Consider the following 16998-nt stretch of genomic DNA (forward strand, 5'->3'; position numbering starts at 1 on the left):
AGGGGTTGTTTTGAACAAAAGTCCATAGAAGAAAACCAGGAATCCAGGGTGATGATGACTTCTCACTGGCTGAGTTGCAGGGGTGGTCTATTTCTCGCAGAAAATGGAAGTGTACATCTTTCCCTATGGGACCTGTAACTGATGATCCTTTCCTCTTGATGATTCTATTGGGGTCTATAATTGAGAATTCTTCCTGTAACTGACCTTGAGTGGTGTGGCTCCCCCGTCTAGCCTCCCCACTCCATTTTAGTGAGGTTTCCTTTTATTAATTTTCACAGATCCAAGGTAATTTCTTTGAGGCTGATCCCTGTGGCAGTTCACTTGCACAATAAGCAACGAAATCATTTCTTGATTTATGCTTTCTTTTTGCCAAATACTTGCTTGCTTTTGTCATTAATTTGCTCTATTTCCTTGATCACGAGCCCAAAAGACGACATTTCCTTTTCTCTAAATTTATTTATTTTGAGGTGGGGAGGGGAAGAGAGAGAGAGAGAGAGAGAGAGAGAGAGAGAGAGAGAGAGAGAGAAAGAGAGAATCCCATGCAGGCTCTGAGCTGTCAGCACAGAGCCAGACATGGGGCTGGAACTCATGAACCCTGAGAGCATGACCTGAGCAGAAATCAAGAGTCAGATGCTTAATGGACTGAGCCACGTAGGAGCCCCAAAGATGGCATTTTCTAAGTAATGTTGAGAATTTTCATTGAACCCTGTCCAAGCCATAGTATTCCATGCCCTACAAATAAATTTCCCATTTATACGGGTATTTCAGTCCAATCCTAGAGCACAATTTCCTAGCAGGCAGTTTCAGTTTCTCAGGCTTGCTGAGCTGACTCCTCTTGGAGGGGGATCATCAGCCCTCCCTAGGCTGAAGCAGCAAGTCCTCTATCGCGGGACATCTGAGGAAACTCGGTGGACAGCGGATGGCAGGACGCGTTTCCTCGTTTAGCACGAGATCCTCAGTACCTAACCCCGTGCGGGAAGAGGTACTGTCTTCCCTGGAAATCCTTGCAAATGTATGAACATTTGCCTGGGGAAGGAAGTTGAAGTTATAATTAAACCCGCAAAAGGGTCCGTCCGAGGTTAGGAGCAAAATGTGGCTCCCGTCCCAAGTCACCCAACCGGGTCACTCTGCGAGGCTAAGTAATTTGGCCGCATCCAGTAAACACTCGCAGCCCACCTCAGCTCGCTCGGCGGGGCCCCAGGGGGAGGGCAGGCGGGGCCTCCCACGGCCGGGCCGGCAGCTTTCCACCCACGCGCCCCCCAGCCCGAGGGCGCCCAACCAGTCCCCAGAGCCCCAGCGCCCCGGCTCCGAGAGTTTCGGCCGCCGGCCGGAAGCACGCGCGTAACGCGCCGGAAGTGACGCTTCCCCGCGCCCGCCCCCGCGAGTGCGTATTTCCGGTGCGCCGTGCCGCGCTCTGCTTCGCTGCCCGCCCCTCTGGGAGTCCTGGTTCCACCTCGGACCGGCGCGATGGGCAAGAAGGGCAAGAAGGAGAAGAAGGGCCGCGGGGCGGAGAAGACGGCCGCCAAGATGGAGAAGAAGGTGTCCAAGCGCTCGCGGAAGGAGGAGGTGAGCGGGGCCGGCGGCCAGGCCCGGCGCCTTCTCCACGCGAGCCACCCGCCCCCTCCGTGCGCGCTGCTGGGGTCCCGGGTCCCGGGTCCCGTCGGGCTTCCCTCGGCCGGGAGGCGAGAGGACCGGGCGAGGGCCTCCGCTTCTGAGCCTTGCCCTTCTTCCTTAAAAGTAGGGTGCATGCCCCTCACAGCCGCCCGGAGCCGTGAGCGTCAGTGGGAGCAAGTGCAACTGTGGGGATTCCAGAACGGTTGTTGGCAACAGTGCTGCCTTTTCTCTCCCGCTCTCTACTTCTCTCTCTCTCTCTCTCTCTCTCTCGCTCTCTCGCTCTCTCCTTTTTTTCTCTCTCCCTCTGGCCTCTCGCTGTGTCTCCCTCTGTCTCCGCGCCGCCGGGTCTGCGAATGGATCAGTGCTGAACTTAGCCTTGAGTATTCTGAGTATTCTGCTTTCCGTCGGCGGTTGCACATGGACTTCCCGACCTGGGTGATTCACGGTGGTTAGTGACAGTTTGCCGTGTGCCAGGTGCTCTGCTGCCTGGGCTCCGGTCCTCCCAACCGAGTGAGGCGGGCAGCTTTGGCATGCCCACCTGACAGTTAGGAAATCAGCAGCTAACAAGTTACAGAGCTGGGAAGCAGCACGGGGCTGTAATCTGACCAGATGTTCCCATTCCAGAGCTCTTAACCACGTTGCCCTTTTTCTTTCCGAGCCTTTCACGTCTCTGCTCTCTCCTCTGTCAGACAGTGGGATTGGGCTTTGATGCTCTCAGGCTCTTCACCGGTTAAGTCCTTGGGCCCTGCATCCACAGGTCCGGGTCTGAATCTCATCTCTGCCACAACGAGCCGGAAGACCTCAGAGGAGCATGGCCTGCCTGCGCAGCGTCTGTGCCTCAGTTTCTCGCGCGTGAAGTAGGGCTAGTGGCCGCGTGTGCCTGGGTAGGGTTGTGCACAGAAAGACGGTTAGTTTTGGGGGAATCTTTAGACCGGTGCTTGGCATGCAGTGGGCACTCGGTAACTGTTAACAGGTGTTCACTCATCGTCACACCTCTCTGCAGTGCCCAGTACTTAGATGGCGGTAGCAGCGGCTCCCCCGTGCAGAGAACCTGTCGGGCCTGGGGCCTGGGACTCTGCATGTTGCCTCCACTCATCCTCACAACAGACCTTCAGGATCACTGGTCATCCGATTAGGTCAGGCCCACAGAGGATAACCTCCCTTTCTTAAAGCCAGCTGTGTCATATAACGTAACCTCATGAGAGTGCGTCCCGTCCTTTCCTGGCGGGGGACTGAGGGGGGATCTTGGGGACAGCTTGGAATTCTGCCTGCCACAGAACTCGTGTCTCACATACCCGGTGGGCAACTCCACTTGGGTGTCACGCAGATTCCTCCCCCTTCCACGCTGTCGGTATTGAAGCCCTTCTGCCTCCAGGAAGATAATTTCTCAGGTGAATGACATCGGACCAGGAGCCCTGAAGTGATTGTGATGCCCAACACTCCCTCCTCCACCCAGGTCTCTGTAAAGTTCCAGCGGGTCAGTTGTCCTGCGTAGCTCACACAGCGGTTTTGCGTTAGGGTTGTAGCCTTCAGGCCACCGCTCACATAAAGTGGCAGGATATTGGATGTTTTTGTGGGCTGCGTGAGGGTGAGAATTGGTAGAACCCCTCTGAATCCTAATTTGTCCTCGCGGAGAAAATTGGAAGGTGCCACGTGCAGTTACACACCTGAAGGCTTGCCTTGGAAAAACTCCCCAGCTGCACGAAGACGGGCACAAACGTGGCGCTAGGAATATTGTTTGTGAAGACAGAACGTTGGCATTGGCCCAGGCGTTGAGCAGCACGGTGGGTAGAGACGCCGGACGGAGTCGGAGCTCTGCCACGGCGGAAGTGAAGGGATTCAGCCTATCAGGCTGTGGCAGTGTTGAGCAGAACGGCAGGTTGCAAGAGAATACGCAGTACGACGTCAGTGGCGTGGAGGAATAACATGGGTCACTTAGGGAGATGTTTGTGTGGTGAAAGTATAAAGAAGGGCTCGATAGTAAGGCGCCCTCTGTTCCAGGTAGTAGCCGCTTCCTGGGGGCCTAGGGGTGCACGCTGGGGAGGCGGAGGGCTGCGGGTGGCTGTTCAGGCCAAGGACTGTGGCATTCTGACGAAAGGAGCTGAGAGAAAGCCCTTGGAGCTTAGAGTGAGGAGGTGGGGTGGGAAATGAAATGGGCAGAATGGTCTGGAAGTGTGTTGTTGTTGTTTTTTTTTTAATTTTTCTTTTTCGTTAACTCTTATTCACTTTTTGAGAGACAGAGACAGAGTGTGAGCAGGGCAGGGGGCAGAGAGAGAGGGAGACACAGAATCGGAAGCAGGCTCCAGGCTCTGAGCTGTGAGCACAGAGCCTGACGTGGGATTCGAACCCACGAACCGTGAGATCATGACTTGAGCTGAAGTCGGACGCTTAACCGACTGAGTCACCCACACCCCCCTGGAAGTGTGTTTAAGTGCAGGAAGGATATCTGCCTACATTGCGGGATGAGGGCTGTGGGATGGGGAGGGAGGGAAGCATGAAAGGAGGCGGGGACACATCTCAGATCCCAGCACAAGCAAGGTGAGGACGGTGAGCTTTCAAGAAGAGACAAGGACAGAAGGTAACTTTCCCCTGACACACTGGGGGTGTGCAATCACTAGTGAATGCAGGGATGCAGACTCTGGACCGGGAGGAGGAAGACCAGGTTCCAGGGCTGCCCAGCTGTGCAGGTCAGTTGGCACCTTGACTTCTAAGTCTGTTTCTGCAGTTGTGAAAATAAACCCAGATTGGCTGCAGGTGATAGTTGCAGAACCCCTGCGTGCAGGCGCCGTTCTGAACAGACTGACTGGTCTTACTTGGAGCTTATCTTTATTATGTTGGTGGAAAGGAGGAGGAAACAAATAAATGAGCGAGGGAAGTCTCAGAGCCTGCTGTGCAGACAGCGGAGCGTGCTGGCGGGCGGCCCCGGCCTGGCTTTCTGAGAAGCGGTGGAAAGTGCTGGCAGGAAGTCAGGGCCGGCTTGTCTGAATGGAGGGGGGGCCCTCTGTGCGGGGTGTGAGGGTGTGAGGTGGGGTGCTGTGTGCAGCGTGCGTGCATCTAAGTATACTTGCGAGAAAACTGCCTCTAAGGTCGAGCTCGGAGTGCTTTTGCAAATGTCAGATTCTGTGCCTTTAAATTTTTTTTTTTTAATGTTTATTTTGGGGACAGAGAGAGACAGAGCATGAATGGGGGAGGGGCAGAGAGAGAGGGAGACACAGAATCGGAAGCAGGCTCCAGGCTCTGAGCCATCAGCCCAGATCCCGACGCAGGGCTCGAACTCATGGACTGCGAGATCGTGACCTGGCTGAAGTCGTACGCTTAACCGACTGCGCCACCCAGGCGCCCCAGATTCTGTGTCTTTAAAATGGGAGGAACACATTCATATTCTCAGATGTGACTGGCCCCCGGTCAGGGCAGACAGTGGGAAAGGTGACCCAGGCCTGACGGGCGCCTGGGGGGCTCAGTGGGTTGAGCATCCGACTCTTGATTTAGGCTCAGGTCATGATCTCACAGTTGTGAGATGGAGCCCCGTGTGTCTCCCTCTCTGCCCCTCCCACTCTCTCTCTCCCTCTCCCTCCCTCTCCCTCCCTCTCCCTCCCTCTCCCTCCCTCTCCCTCCCTCTCCCTCCCTCTCCCTCCCCCTGCCGCTCTCTCCCTGTCTCTCTCTCTCTCTCTCTCTCTCAAAATAAATAAGCATTAAGAGGAGTTTAAGAGCATGTCTCAGATGTGACTGCTTATCTGCCTTTAGGAAGACCTGGAAGCTCTCCTCGCGCACTTCCAGGCACTGGACGCCACCAAGACTCAGGTCGTGGAGACACCGTGCCCCCCGCCTTCTCCAAGGTAAGTGAGCCAGGGCTCTTCGTTCTGGCTTCTGACGGTTTGCATACATTGGACAAGCACTTTAAGTTGGCGCCATGTTGGGGCGCCAGGGTGGCTCCGTCTGCTAAGCGTCCGACTTCGGCTCAGGTCGTGATCTCACGGTTTGTGGGTTCGAGCCCCGCGTCGGGCTCTGTGCTGTCCTCGTGGAGTCCACCTAGGATCCTCTGTCTCCCTCTCTGCCCCTCCCCCGCTTGCACCCTCTCAAAAATAAACGTTTAAGAAAATAAGTAAAGTGGCACCGTGTTGTCATGAATAACCAGGCACGTGGGATGTTTTCATCATGAAAACCCATTCCCGTTCCGGATAAGCTCCCACACAACGGTTTTTGACTTTTCTTCTGAAGAACGGGACTGAGGCTCTTCTGCCCGGTTGTCACAAGCAACATGAAGCTGGGTCCCCCAGCTCAGCTGCTCGGTGGGACCTTGCCGTTTGAGAGCTCTCCAGCTGGTCGCGGCTCATGGACTAGAGTGTTACCCCAGTGAGCTCTCCGGTTCTTAAAACGTTTCAAAGCTGTGTGTCACAGGCACAGACCTCCACATCCATCTTCTGTTGCTGTTTGTTCCTGACGGCGAGTGGGACTTTCGGACGTCAATGTGTGTACGCCAGTTTGAAAGAATTTGTGAATTACGTGAGGGACTCCGGTCTCGTAGGGTTTCAGGTACCTCTCGGATGAGCCGGGATGAGCAGGCTTTGGTTTTCCTCTGACTTCTTCCTCTTCTGTGCCAATCCCTGTCCCCTCGCGTCCGAATTCGGGTTGTGTTATGATTTGATTTAGGGTTCCGCTCGCTGCCGACAGAGTAGGGGGGAAAACATTGCCTGCGTTGAGCTGGGAACCGGGAAAGGCCAGGTGACCCTAGGAAAGGTCCCGCCTTCTTCAGAGAAGGGGAGAGGTGCGTTAACGTCACAAGCACCTGAGACTGGTTGAGAAATGATTTGTTTGCTTTCTGTCAGGATCAAAACTACCCTTCCTCGCGCCATGGTTGCAATTGAGATGAGTTTTACCAGGGCTGTCGTCGGCCTGAGAGTGGAGGCCTGGGGGCCAGCTCTTCCGGAAGGGAGGCGCAGGTGACGGCTCTGACGCTCAGATCCCACCTGCCTGGGACACGGGGTTTAGTCCTCGGCTCCTCCGAGGTGGGGGGACGGCGCGCCTGGCCCCGAGCAGAACGGCGTGACGCAGACAGCTACCCAGCAGCCCCCAGGGTTGCGGGTTGTTCCTGTTTTTGCGTGAGAAGCGACGTTAGGAGTCCGGCTTGCTTTCCCGCGTATCGGCACGTTCCACGTGTGGTAGACGTGCGTTTTCCTTTGAATCGTTAAAGCAGAGGAGTCCTGGGAGTCCAAGGCTTCGTGTGCACAGCACCCAGGGGGAAGCCACTTTGAACGTGGATGGATTTTCCGTCCGCCTTTTGCTGACACTTTCAAACTTTTCCTCAAGCGATGTCGTCCCAAGAGCCGGGCTTAATGTTAGGATATAATTTGGAATGTTACTGCTTCCCTGGTCCGCTGGGAACACTTTCTGGCAGAAGGGAGGGGTGCTTGGAGCTGAGATAGGAGGTCTTCCGGTCGGTAACCCTAGCGGCTCGTCACCTCTTCCTTCTCCATCGTGTTCTGGGAAACACCGTGCAAACTGCGGAGTTTCGTGAGCGCGTGTGGCCGCAGGGGTTGGCTGTGCTGTAGTTTAAGGGGGAAGGAAGGGCCATACACTCCTTTCCCTCAGGGCCGCAGGGCTCCGGACGCAGGCCCCAGGAGGCGGACGCGGCCCGGGGCGTGCGCCAGCGACCCTGTGACACTCCGGGCCTGCCCTGGGTGCTCTTTCCTGGGGGTGCTTGTTACTTTTCCACAGGGAAAAAAAAATTTTTTTTTTTTTAAGTTTGAGAGAGAGAGTGTGAGAGCTAGAATCTCAAGCAGGCTCCGTGCTGTCGGCGCAGAGCCTGACTTGGGCCTCGGTCGCGCAAAGCGTGAGATCACGACCTGGGCCAAGCTCAAGAACCGGACGCTCAGCCACTGAGCTCCCCCGGGCGCCCCCACCACAGAAAAGTGTAGTAGGTCAAGTGAAGAAAAGATTCTGCATTAAAGAGCTTTGGGAACAACTGGTTTCCTTTTGAGATTAAAAAAAAATAGTAGTGAAAGATATCTAATGTGAAAGTTTCCATTTCCACCACTTTTAGCTCTACAGCTCACTGGGGTGACTTCCGTTCATGGTGCTGTGCAATAATCCATTTCCGGAAATTTCCATCACCCCCGATGGGAGCACTGGACCTATTAGCAGTCACTCCCGTCCCCCTCCTCTCTGCCCATGGTGGCCTCCACTTTCTGGTTTTTTGGTTTGCCTGTTCTGGATGTTTCATACAAGTGCAATCAGTCTGTCCCTGTGTGTCTGGCTTCTCTCGCTCACTTAGCACAACGTCCTCGAGGCCCACCCACGCTGTAGCGGGAATCTGAGCTGCTTTCCTTTCAGAGAGCAGTAGCTTTATGTGGAGGCACAGCATTGTGTGTGTCCGGTCAGCTCGTGACAGACTCTGCCATTGTTCGCACCTCTTGGCTGTCGTGAGGGTTCCTGTATGAACGTCGCCATACAGGGGTCTGGGTGAGCCTGTTCCAGGTCTTCTTGGGCACATACCAAGGGGCGGAGTTGCTGGGTCCTGTGGTGATTTCGTGTTTAATTGTGAGGCCTTTTGCCACAGCAGTAGCTCTATTTTAACACTGGTTTCTTTCCTGCAAACTTTCTCAGCGTCTAAAATGTTTTGTGGACAGTAAATCCCCGAGGGAAGATAGAGTTGCCTCATTTCTCCAACTTATTTGACCTTGAAACCTTTGTTTTCCTTGACGAACTCCTTCGGAATTAGGTTGCAGTACGCGCCCCGGGGACCCCGCTCGTGGGGATTTTGAGAGAAGTATTTTCCGCTGATGGTTCGTCCTGTCCTCTCACCCCCATCACTGTCCTTCAGTACTTCCTACTGAGATGGTCTGGGGTGTTTACAGATTCCTTACCGCTGCTCCTTTGTTTTCAGGTGTAATATAAGCACAAAGTTACTGACATTTTAAATTTTTTTAATGTTTTAATTTGTTTTTGAGAGAGAGACAGAGACAGAGCTAACAGGGCAGGGGCAGAGAGAGAGAGGGTGAGAGAGAATCCCAAGCAGGCTCCACACTGTCAGCACAGAGCCCATTGTGAGTCTCAAACTCAAAAGCTGTGAGATCATGAGCTGAGCCGAAATCAAGAGTTGGACGTCTAATGGACTGAGCCATCCAGGAGCCCCTTATTTGTATTTTTTTAGGTGGAAGGAGATACTGTATTGAAATGCTCAAATACTGGACTTTTTAGAACGGTTTTGATTGTGATTCAAGGGCATAGACCCTTAAAGTGTAGGTCTGCTCTGGAAATTTGGGCACCGAGGCGGGAGCTCCTAGACTTCTCACTGCCTGATGGTCTTTAGCCAAGTGCTGTGTGAGTCACACAGGTCCAGGGCTGTCCTGGGAGACTGGTGTCGTGGCCGTGAGGTGGCATTTAAGGGTTGGGGCCTTAGCTTCCATTCAGAGTGCCGGGCTTCTCTTCCGCGGGATTTCGGGGAGGCGATAAAGGCCTCTGATGGGAAGGGAGGCGGGCTCTCAGCGGGGCTCTGCGTGGCCAGATTGCGCGCTGACCGGCCCCTGCTTCTGTCTCGTGTAGGTTGCACGCCTCCTTGTCTGCGCATCCTGACAAAGATGAATTAATCCTTTTCGGAGGTGAATATTTCAATGGCCAAAAAGTAAAGTATATATTTTTTTCTCTTCCCCCCAAATTTCCACGGGTCTCATTTTGAGCAAAATTAATTTAAAGCAGCGATATCAAACACGCGACGGTCCCGCCTCATGAGCTTACAGGGCTGGCACGTGACCTTGTCCTGGACCAGCCACCAGGACCCTCTAGTGACCTCTAGGGTCACTCCTCGTATTGCCTGCTTGAGCTAGACAGGCACCCTGCTCACTAGGGCTGACGTTCGTGCCCGTGAGGCGTTTCCAGGGTTGTTTCCTACCCCTACCAGTGGGGTAGGAAAGTGCTCGTAAATTGTAGAGCTAATTTTCATTTCTGAGCGGGCCCAAAAGACCTGTATTTCAGAGTTGAGTGTAAACAGTTAGAAAAGCACGAGTTCCCCTTCCCTCCATGCTGAGGACCCCTGTGAGTCTGACTTAACCTGTTCATCTTCCACTCTGAATTTTCATGCATTTTAAAAACCAGGCTTGACTTGAAGAGAAAGACAACTTGGGAGCAGCAAGGGATCTTGGTATCTTAGGCCCTAGTAGGCATGGTGGGAAGTCTTTTTCTTTGTCATTATCCCGAAGGCTCCCAGGGGACAAGCCCCAGGCCTCCTGCATCGGTGTGGTTTGCATGGCTTTACGAAACCCGTTTCCCGGGGACAGCTAGTGATCGAGATCTCATGTTCCACCTACCGTCGCTTGTGTCGAGGCATCCTTCGTGACACTAAATCCCTCTTCTTTGTTGCAGACATCTGTGTATAATGAACTCTACACCTACAGTATCAGGAAGGACGCCTGGACCAAAGTGGAGATCCCCAACCCGCCCCCGAGGCGCTGTGCTCACCAGGTATGTCGGCATCGACTGTCAGCCCTCCCTCCTTCCCTGGGAGGGCCCCGTTATGTGCTTGGAGAGTTTGTAAGTGACGGGCCGCCCGGCACGGAGAGGCCGGGACCTGCACAGGGTCCTCGCTGGCCGTTCCTAACTTCGACTCGTGCCTGAGCCGCTTCCCTCACGATACGGGGCTGGACGCCTTCTGCAGGTGGCCTGAAGGTCGTGTGAAGAAATCCAGGCAAAGATGCCTAGCGCCGTGCTTGGCGTGTAGCGGCCATTTGGCAAAACGTCCTCCGTTCGAGCGAGAGGCTCCCGTGGGCCCAAGTCCTGGTGGCGAGAGAGAGGGATTCCTCAGGAGAAGCGGAACGTTCAGGTGGTTGTTGGGGGACCAGATGGGTCGTAGCCAGAGGCAGCTAAGGCTAATGAAGTCAGCGTGCTGTCGGCTAGTTTCTGCTCACCCTAGGGGGCCTCCAGGTGCTGTGACTCCATGGGGACAGACTCTCGGTCTTGCTCGTTATCATAGCCCCGTGCTCTGAGCAGCGTCAGGGCACAAAAAACAATTTGGGCGACACTTTTCCGGCGTGGAGAAGGATGCTTGTGTGAGTCTGTCGTGGTGAGAGCAAAACCCGTGCACGGGATGTGGGGGTCCCCTCTCTGGTTGTTGGCTCACAGGGAGCCTGCTGACCTGGGATTGAGTCGGCAGGAGGGCCTGCCTGCTGGGACTGCACGATCATCTTGTGCACGTAGAGACTTGAGGGCGTTTGGACTGGTGTGTCTTGTGAAAAGAAGAATGTCCTTGGAGGGTTAACGGTCAGATCTCAGTAAGCTTGGGTTTTTTTTTTTTTTGTTTTTTTGTTTTTTTTTTTTTTTCAACGTTTATTTATTTTTGGGACAGAGAGAGACAGAGCATGAACGGGGGAGGGGCAGAGAGAGAGGGAGACACAGAATCGGAAACAGGCTCCAGGCTCTGAGCCATCAGCCCAGAGCCCGACGCGGGGCTCGAACTCACGGACCGCGAGATCGTGACCTGGCTGAAGTCGGACGCCTAACCAACTGCGCCACCCAGGCGCCCCAAGCTTGGGTTTTAGTACGTAATGGAGCTTGAGGAGTTTGATGCGTTCGCTGGATCCGCCCCAGTTCCTGAGAATGTGCCAGGCCTCCAGGCCACGGAGGAGTCCTGTCCTGTCCCGGCTGTGGTCTCCCCAAGCCCCCAGCCCTCCCAGATGGCTCATCGGATTCCTGCACCCCAAGAGCACTCACGTTCTGATGGAGCGGTCCCATGCATGCCATGTCATGTGATGCGGGCTCGGGCTTCTTTGGAGTGTCTTTTTTTTAAAAATTATTTTATTTTATTTTTATTTTTTAATTTTTGTTTATATTTTTTTAAAGTTTATTTTTGAGACAGACAGAGACAGAGCATGAACGGGGGAGGGGCAGAGAGAGAGGGAGACACAGAATCGGAAACAGGCTCCAGGCTCTGAACTGAGCCACCCAGGTGCCCCTAGGGAGTTTATTTTCTTATCCATTTTACTCACGGTTACTAACTGTGTCCTTGAAGAATTAGGGTCGCGAAAGTCTTTGAGACGTTTAAATTCAGTTATTTTGCCAGGGTGCTCAGCAGGTTCTGATTCGTACGCCTTCCTTAGGAGGGATTAATAATATCCTTGTAGTTAAGGTTAGTTTGCTGTTTTCTCTGAATTTCACAATGAATCAGCAACGGGAAACAGAAAATTTGTTGTAAGGTCTTTTGCCTAAAGTTCCTTATAGTCCAAATTCTACTACATTAAATTCTGAGACATAGAACTTTCCTTCTGGAGTACCTGGGTGGCTTAGTTGGTTGAGCATCTGACCCTTGATTTCGGCTCAGGTCATGCTCCCAGGGTCGTGGGACCCAGGGTCTCCCTCCCTGTCTCCTCCTCTTCCCCTCTCCCCCTCTCTGACACCCTCCCCTCTCCTCTCTCTCCTACCCTCCCTCTCTGCCACCCTCCCTCTCTCCCCCTCTTTCCCACCCTCGCCTCCCCCCTCCCCTTCTCTCTCACCCTTTCTCCCTCCCTCTCCCCCTCTCCCCCTCTTTCCCACCCTTGCCTCCCCTCTCCCCTTCTCCCACCCTCTCTCTCCCTCCCTCTTTCCCCTACTCATGCTGTCTCTCTTTCTCAAAAAAACAACAACAGGGGCGCCTGGGTGGCGCAGTCGGTTAAGCGTCCAACTTCAGCCAGGTCACGATCTCGCGGTCCGTGAGTTTGAGCCCCGCGTCAGGCTCTGGGCTGATGGCTCAGAGCCTGGAGCCTGTTTCCGATTCTGTGTCTCCCTCTCTCTCTGCCCCTCCCCCGTTCATGCTCTGTCTCTCTCTGCCCCAAAAATAAATAAAACGTTGGAAAAACAACAACAACAACAACAACAAAAAACCAAAAGTTTTTACAGACTAATTTAACATGTTGGAAGTCACATTTTTTTATCTTCTCTTTAACTGGGACTAAGAGAGTAGAAACAGAAGCTTATACGTACACCATTCTTTCTTTTCTCCTAGATTCTGGAGTTTTGGGGGTGAGGTTTATTTTAGTGTGTAATTGGAGAGTTTAAATGGCTTTTCTAAGAGAATGCAGCCGAGTGAGGGAGAGGGAAGGGCTGTAGCGCCTGCTGAACATGTGGCCGGATGTGTGCGGGCTTCAGCTGCTCCATTTCCCCAGAGAGAGAAGGGAGTGTCCACACCCCTCCGCCTGGACCCTTAAGGACGCCGCCACCCACGGGAGTGCGCCGTGGAGAAGTGGGGGAGGGTGACGAGGACGCGGCAGTCATGACATCGTGTCTCCTTGATGGTTTCTCCCGAAGTAGTAACTAAGTCAAATGCATGTGAGAGGCATTCTCTCCTAAAACAGAGAACGGCTTGTGGTTAGATACACGTCACCCGTGTTCTCACTGGCCTGGTGCGTTAACGAGCAGGAGTGGGCTACAGAGAAGGGTTGGTCTATAGAAAATGCCCCCGCAATATCCGCGATGGTCCATGTGAGCTGCAGAAAGTGTTAGCCTCCATCTAAATAATGGCTGCGCTCCGGCCCGTCTGAGCAGGCGTTCAGGGGTCCTGGACTGCTCCCCCAGGAAATACGAGGCGTCTTTTACCCTCCAGGCACCCTCTGGGGCTCGGATATGGCGACCAAAGAGACAAATTTGCTTTTCCCGAAGACGTCCCGTGGTTTGTGTCTTCTCTGGTCCTGATGGCATCATGTGCTTTTAGGACTCGGCTTTCACGAAGCTGAAGCATGATGCTGGTGTCCGGTCCATTTCGAGTCTGTTAGTTTGGATTCCGATGGGCTTTTTTTTTTTGGCATTTGGAGGGAGACTGGGGAAACATGACTTTCTTCCAGTTAATGCGACAGCAAATAGACCCAAGTGCCTGGGAGGCACACGGCCTTGTGGGACAGGTCAGAAAGTGGTGCTGTCATGCCTCATCCGCGGGTCACCGGGCGGGGCTTTGTCTTCGTGAGGTGCGGTTGTCCGTTTCAACGGTTATTCAAAGCCACTGTGTGTACGTGTGTGTGAATATACATACGCTTAAAGTTGTTTTATTATGGAAACTGGTCTGGATCACCCGGCAGGAGAACCAAGTGGCACTCGGAGATCTTGGAAGGACGGAGGTTTATTTTACACTGGTGGGCTCAGAGAAGAGATCATTCTCCAGAGATCTGAGCACTGAATGCAGGCGGGAAGGGTAATTTATAGCGTCCTCTTCCGCATTCGTGACGGCTTTTGCACGCGTGCGGCAAAAGGGCGGGAAGAACCCAGAAGAGGAGTCTCTCTAAGCTGGGAATTAGAGCTTTAGTCCCATCGGCCATCTTATGGTGCAGAACTTTGCTTATTTTCCCAGCAGTAGTATTTTGGCGCCTGAAGCAAGCAGGGTGGGAACAAGAATCTGGAAGGGCAGTCTTCAGGCAGGGACTGAAATTCCCTTATCAGTCCTGCTGGCCATCATATAACAGATTTTTCCCTAACAGTTTGAACTTTATTGCTCTATATCCCAGATATAAAAATAGTCACTCAGGGGGGCGCCTGTGTGGCTCTGCTGGTTAAGTGGCCGACTTAGGCCCGGGTCCTGATCTCACGGTTCATGAGTTCGAGCCCCGTGTCGGGCTCTGTGCTGACAGCTCAGAGCCTAGAGCCTGCTTCCGGCCTCCACCCTGGTGACCTCGCTCCCCTGTCCCGTCCAGCCAGGCCTCTCCTGTGAGCTGTCGGGTAGTCGAGCTCCTGCCTTGATGTCTTCTCGAGGAAGAGTCCTTACCTTAAGATACCTGTCACAGGAAGTAATTTCGTTCGTGCTTAGACTTTTAAAAAAGTAAATTTTGGGGGCACCTGGAGGGTTCAGTCGGTTGAGCGTCCGACTTTGACTCAGGTCATGATCTCAATGGTTCGTGAGTCCCAGCCCTACATCGGGTTCACTGCTGTCAAAGCACAGCCTACTTTGGATCCTCTGTCCCCCTCTCTCTGCCTCTCCCCTGCTTATGCGTGCTCACTCTCTCAAAAATAAACATTTGAATTAAAAAAAAGAAAAAAGAAGAAGGTAAACTCTCTGAGATCTCTTTTTTGGGCCTGAACCTATTATTTTTGTGTAATGTTTTCAGGGGAGTGTGCGTTTTGCAGGTATCTTTTAGGAAATACTTCTCTTTTTCCTTACGCCGCAGGACATCTTAGAGCTACTGTGTGTTTATTCTGAGATCAGTGACCTTGATAAAAATACATTTTTGGAGGAAATTTAGTATGGGTCAGTAACCTGGCCTAGATCCCTTCCTTACTGCGTTCCCTTCCATTCGCTTAACAGCTACAAAATAGAATCCGAAACAGACTCCAGGCTCCGAGCTGTCAGCACAGAGCCCGATGCGGGGCTCGAACCCACCAACTGCGAGATCACGACCCAAGCCAAAGTCGGTTGCCTAACCGACTAAGCCATCCAGGGGACCCGAAGCAACTAGACTTTTTTTTTTTTTTTTTTTTTTTTTTTGCAACTAGACTTTTAAAACCTACCTTATCGAAGGTGTGTTTTTATAGTGGCGTATGACTTCCTTGCTGTGCGTTTTGACATACGCCTGCAAACTAGCTTCCACAGACACGACTGGTAAGAGGCTTTCCTTTACGCACCATCAGTAATGCTGCACAACAGCACCTCCGGATGTGCAGTCCATCTGCTGCTTTTGCAGAAGGGGAAAAGATGAATTTATTTTACCCTAAATTCCATTTTCTTCATCTTCAGGGGTAGCAAGTCAAGGGAGATTTTTTTAATTCTGTATTTTCTTAAGAACCTAAAAAGGGGCGCCTGGGTGGCGCAGTCGGTTAAGCGTCCGGCTTCAGCCAGGTCACGATCTCGCGGTCCGTGAGTTCGAGCCCCGCGTCAGGCTCTGGGCTGATGGCTCAGAGCCTGGAGCCTGTTTCCGATTCTGTGTCTCCCTCTCTCTCTGCCCCTCCCCCGTTCATGCTCTGTCTCTCTCTGTCCCAAAAATAAATAAAAAAAAAAAAAAAAAAAAAAAAGAACCTAAAAAAAGCAGTTTAGTAGGAAGTGCAGATGTGATTTATCGTAATTTATCTTTAACTGATAGATTTTAAAGGCTTCTCTCTGGGATGCTGGTTTGTGTTGCTGTGGATCCGAGGTGCTGAGCCCTGGGTACAGAGCCCCTGGTGGTAGCTGACATTGCCGTGAGCAGTGCACTTGTGACTTGCCCTTTGCTTGATTTCTTTGACTTGAATTTCCTAATTTTATTGGATGACTGGGCTTGTGTTTGGTGGTTAAAGTGCCTTCCGATCTTTAAAAGATGGCCCTGGTTTGAAGTTGGTAGGAAAGTAATTTGCCTAGTGCTTCTCATTTAGCAGTTTTGAAATCATTCTTGTATTTGTTTATTTTTTTTGAGAGAGAGAGAAAAGAAGGAGCTCATGTGCACAAGTGGAGGAGGGGCGCAGAGGATCCGAAGCAGGCTCTGCTCTTTCAGCAGAGAGCCCGACATGGGGCATGATTCCATGAACTTTGAGATCGTGACCTGAGCCAAAGTCAGATGCTCAACTGACTGAGCCACCCAGGCGCCCCTTGAAGTCATTCTTAAAAGAAAGTAGAAAAAGTTCTTGGTGACTCAGAAATCTCAACACGAGATCCCATACAGGAGTTGTGTTTAGTTCAAGTAGATCTGTATCGTCTTTCCTGTTTTCTTGATGTTGGGTTCATTGATTTTCTTTTTTTCTCAATTTATACATTGTCTAAACGTACATTTTTTTCCTTTTTTAAAATGTTTATTTCATGAGAGAGAGAGAGAGAGCATGAGCTGGGGAAAGGGCAGAGAGAGAGGGAGAAAGAGCATCCCAAGCAGGTTCTGTGCTGTCAGCACAGAGCCCTATGCAGGGCTCCTTCCCATGAACTGTAAGATCATGACCTGAGTCGAGGTCAGGTGTCTGATGCTCAACCGACTGAGTTAGGCGCCCAGGCGGTTGTTACTTTCTAATTGGTGTATTTGTCCGTTACATCTCTTGTGGTTATCGATGTGGCAGTCAATGATGGCTTTGATGCTGCTGTTTTCTACTTGTCCCATCTGTTCTGTATTCCTTTTTCTCTCTTTCCTGCTGCTCTTGGGTTGATTGTATTTTAAGTTGCCTTTTTTATCTTCTCTGTTGGCTTATTTGTTGCTCTTTCTTTCTGCCTTGTTTCCATGGTTGCTCTAGGGTTGCACTTACATCGTCTCCCTTCCAGCGACCTTGTGCCCCTCCTCATAAACTGTCAGAACCGTACAGGAGAACATCCACATTTTCTCCTTCTGTCCTTTGTGCTGTTGTCCCCACGATACAACGTGATTGGTTTTGCTTTAAGCAGCTATTACATAAACAAGTCTTAAAAGGAGAGAGAAAAATATCTCCTGTTGATGTACTAATTGACTGTTTCTGGGACACTTCGTTCCTCTGTGTTTTCATTCTCTA

General features: G+C 52.3%; 1 protein-coding gene across 2 annotated transcripts in view; it reads left to right on the forward strand.

The window, feature by feature from the left end:
* Positions 1-1396: 1396 nt before the first annotated feature.
* The window catches only part of KLHDC4 (kelch domain containing 4), a 50563-nt gene continuing 34961 nt past the window's right edge, over positions 1397-16998 (forward strand). For both annotated transcript variants that reach the window (XM_086688730.1, XM_086688731.1), the window contains exons 1-4: positions 1397-1566; positions 5359-5450; positions 9157-9235; positions 9973-10071. In XM_086688730.1, the coding sequence (XP_086544856.1) occupies positions 1468-1566; positions 5359-5450; positions 9157-9235; positions 9973-10071 (369 nt within the window). In that variant the 5' untranslated portion in view covers positions 1397-1467. The remainder of the gene's footprint in view (positions 1567-5358; positions 5451-9156; positions 9236-9972; positions 10072-16998) is intronic.

Source organism: Puma concolor, chromosome E2 (genome assembly GCF_028749965.1).
Source record: "Puma concolor isolate L17-30 chromosome E2, mPumCon1.1.hap2, whole genome shotgun sequence".
NCBI classification, from domain to species: Eukaryota; Metazoa; Chordata; class Mammalia; order Carnivora; family Felidae; genus Puma; species Puma concolor.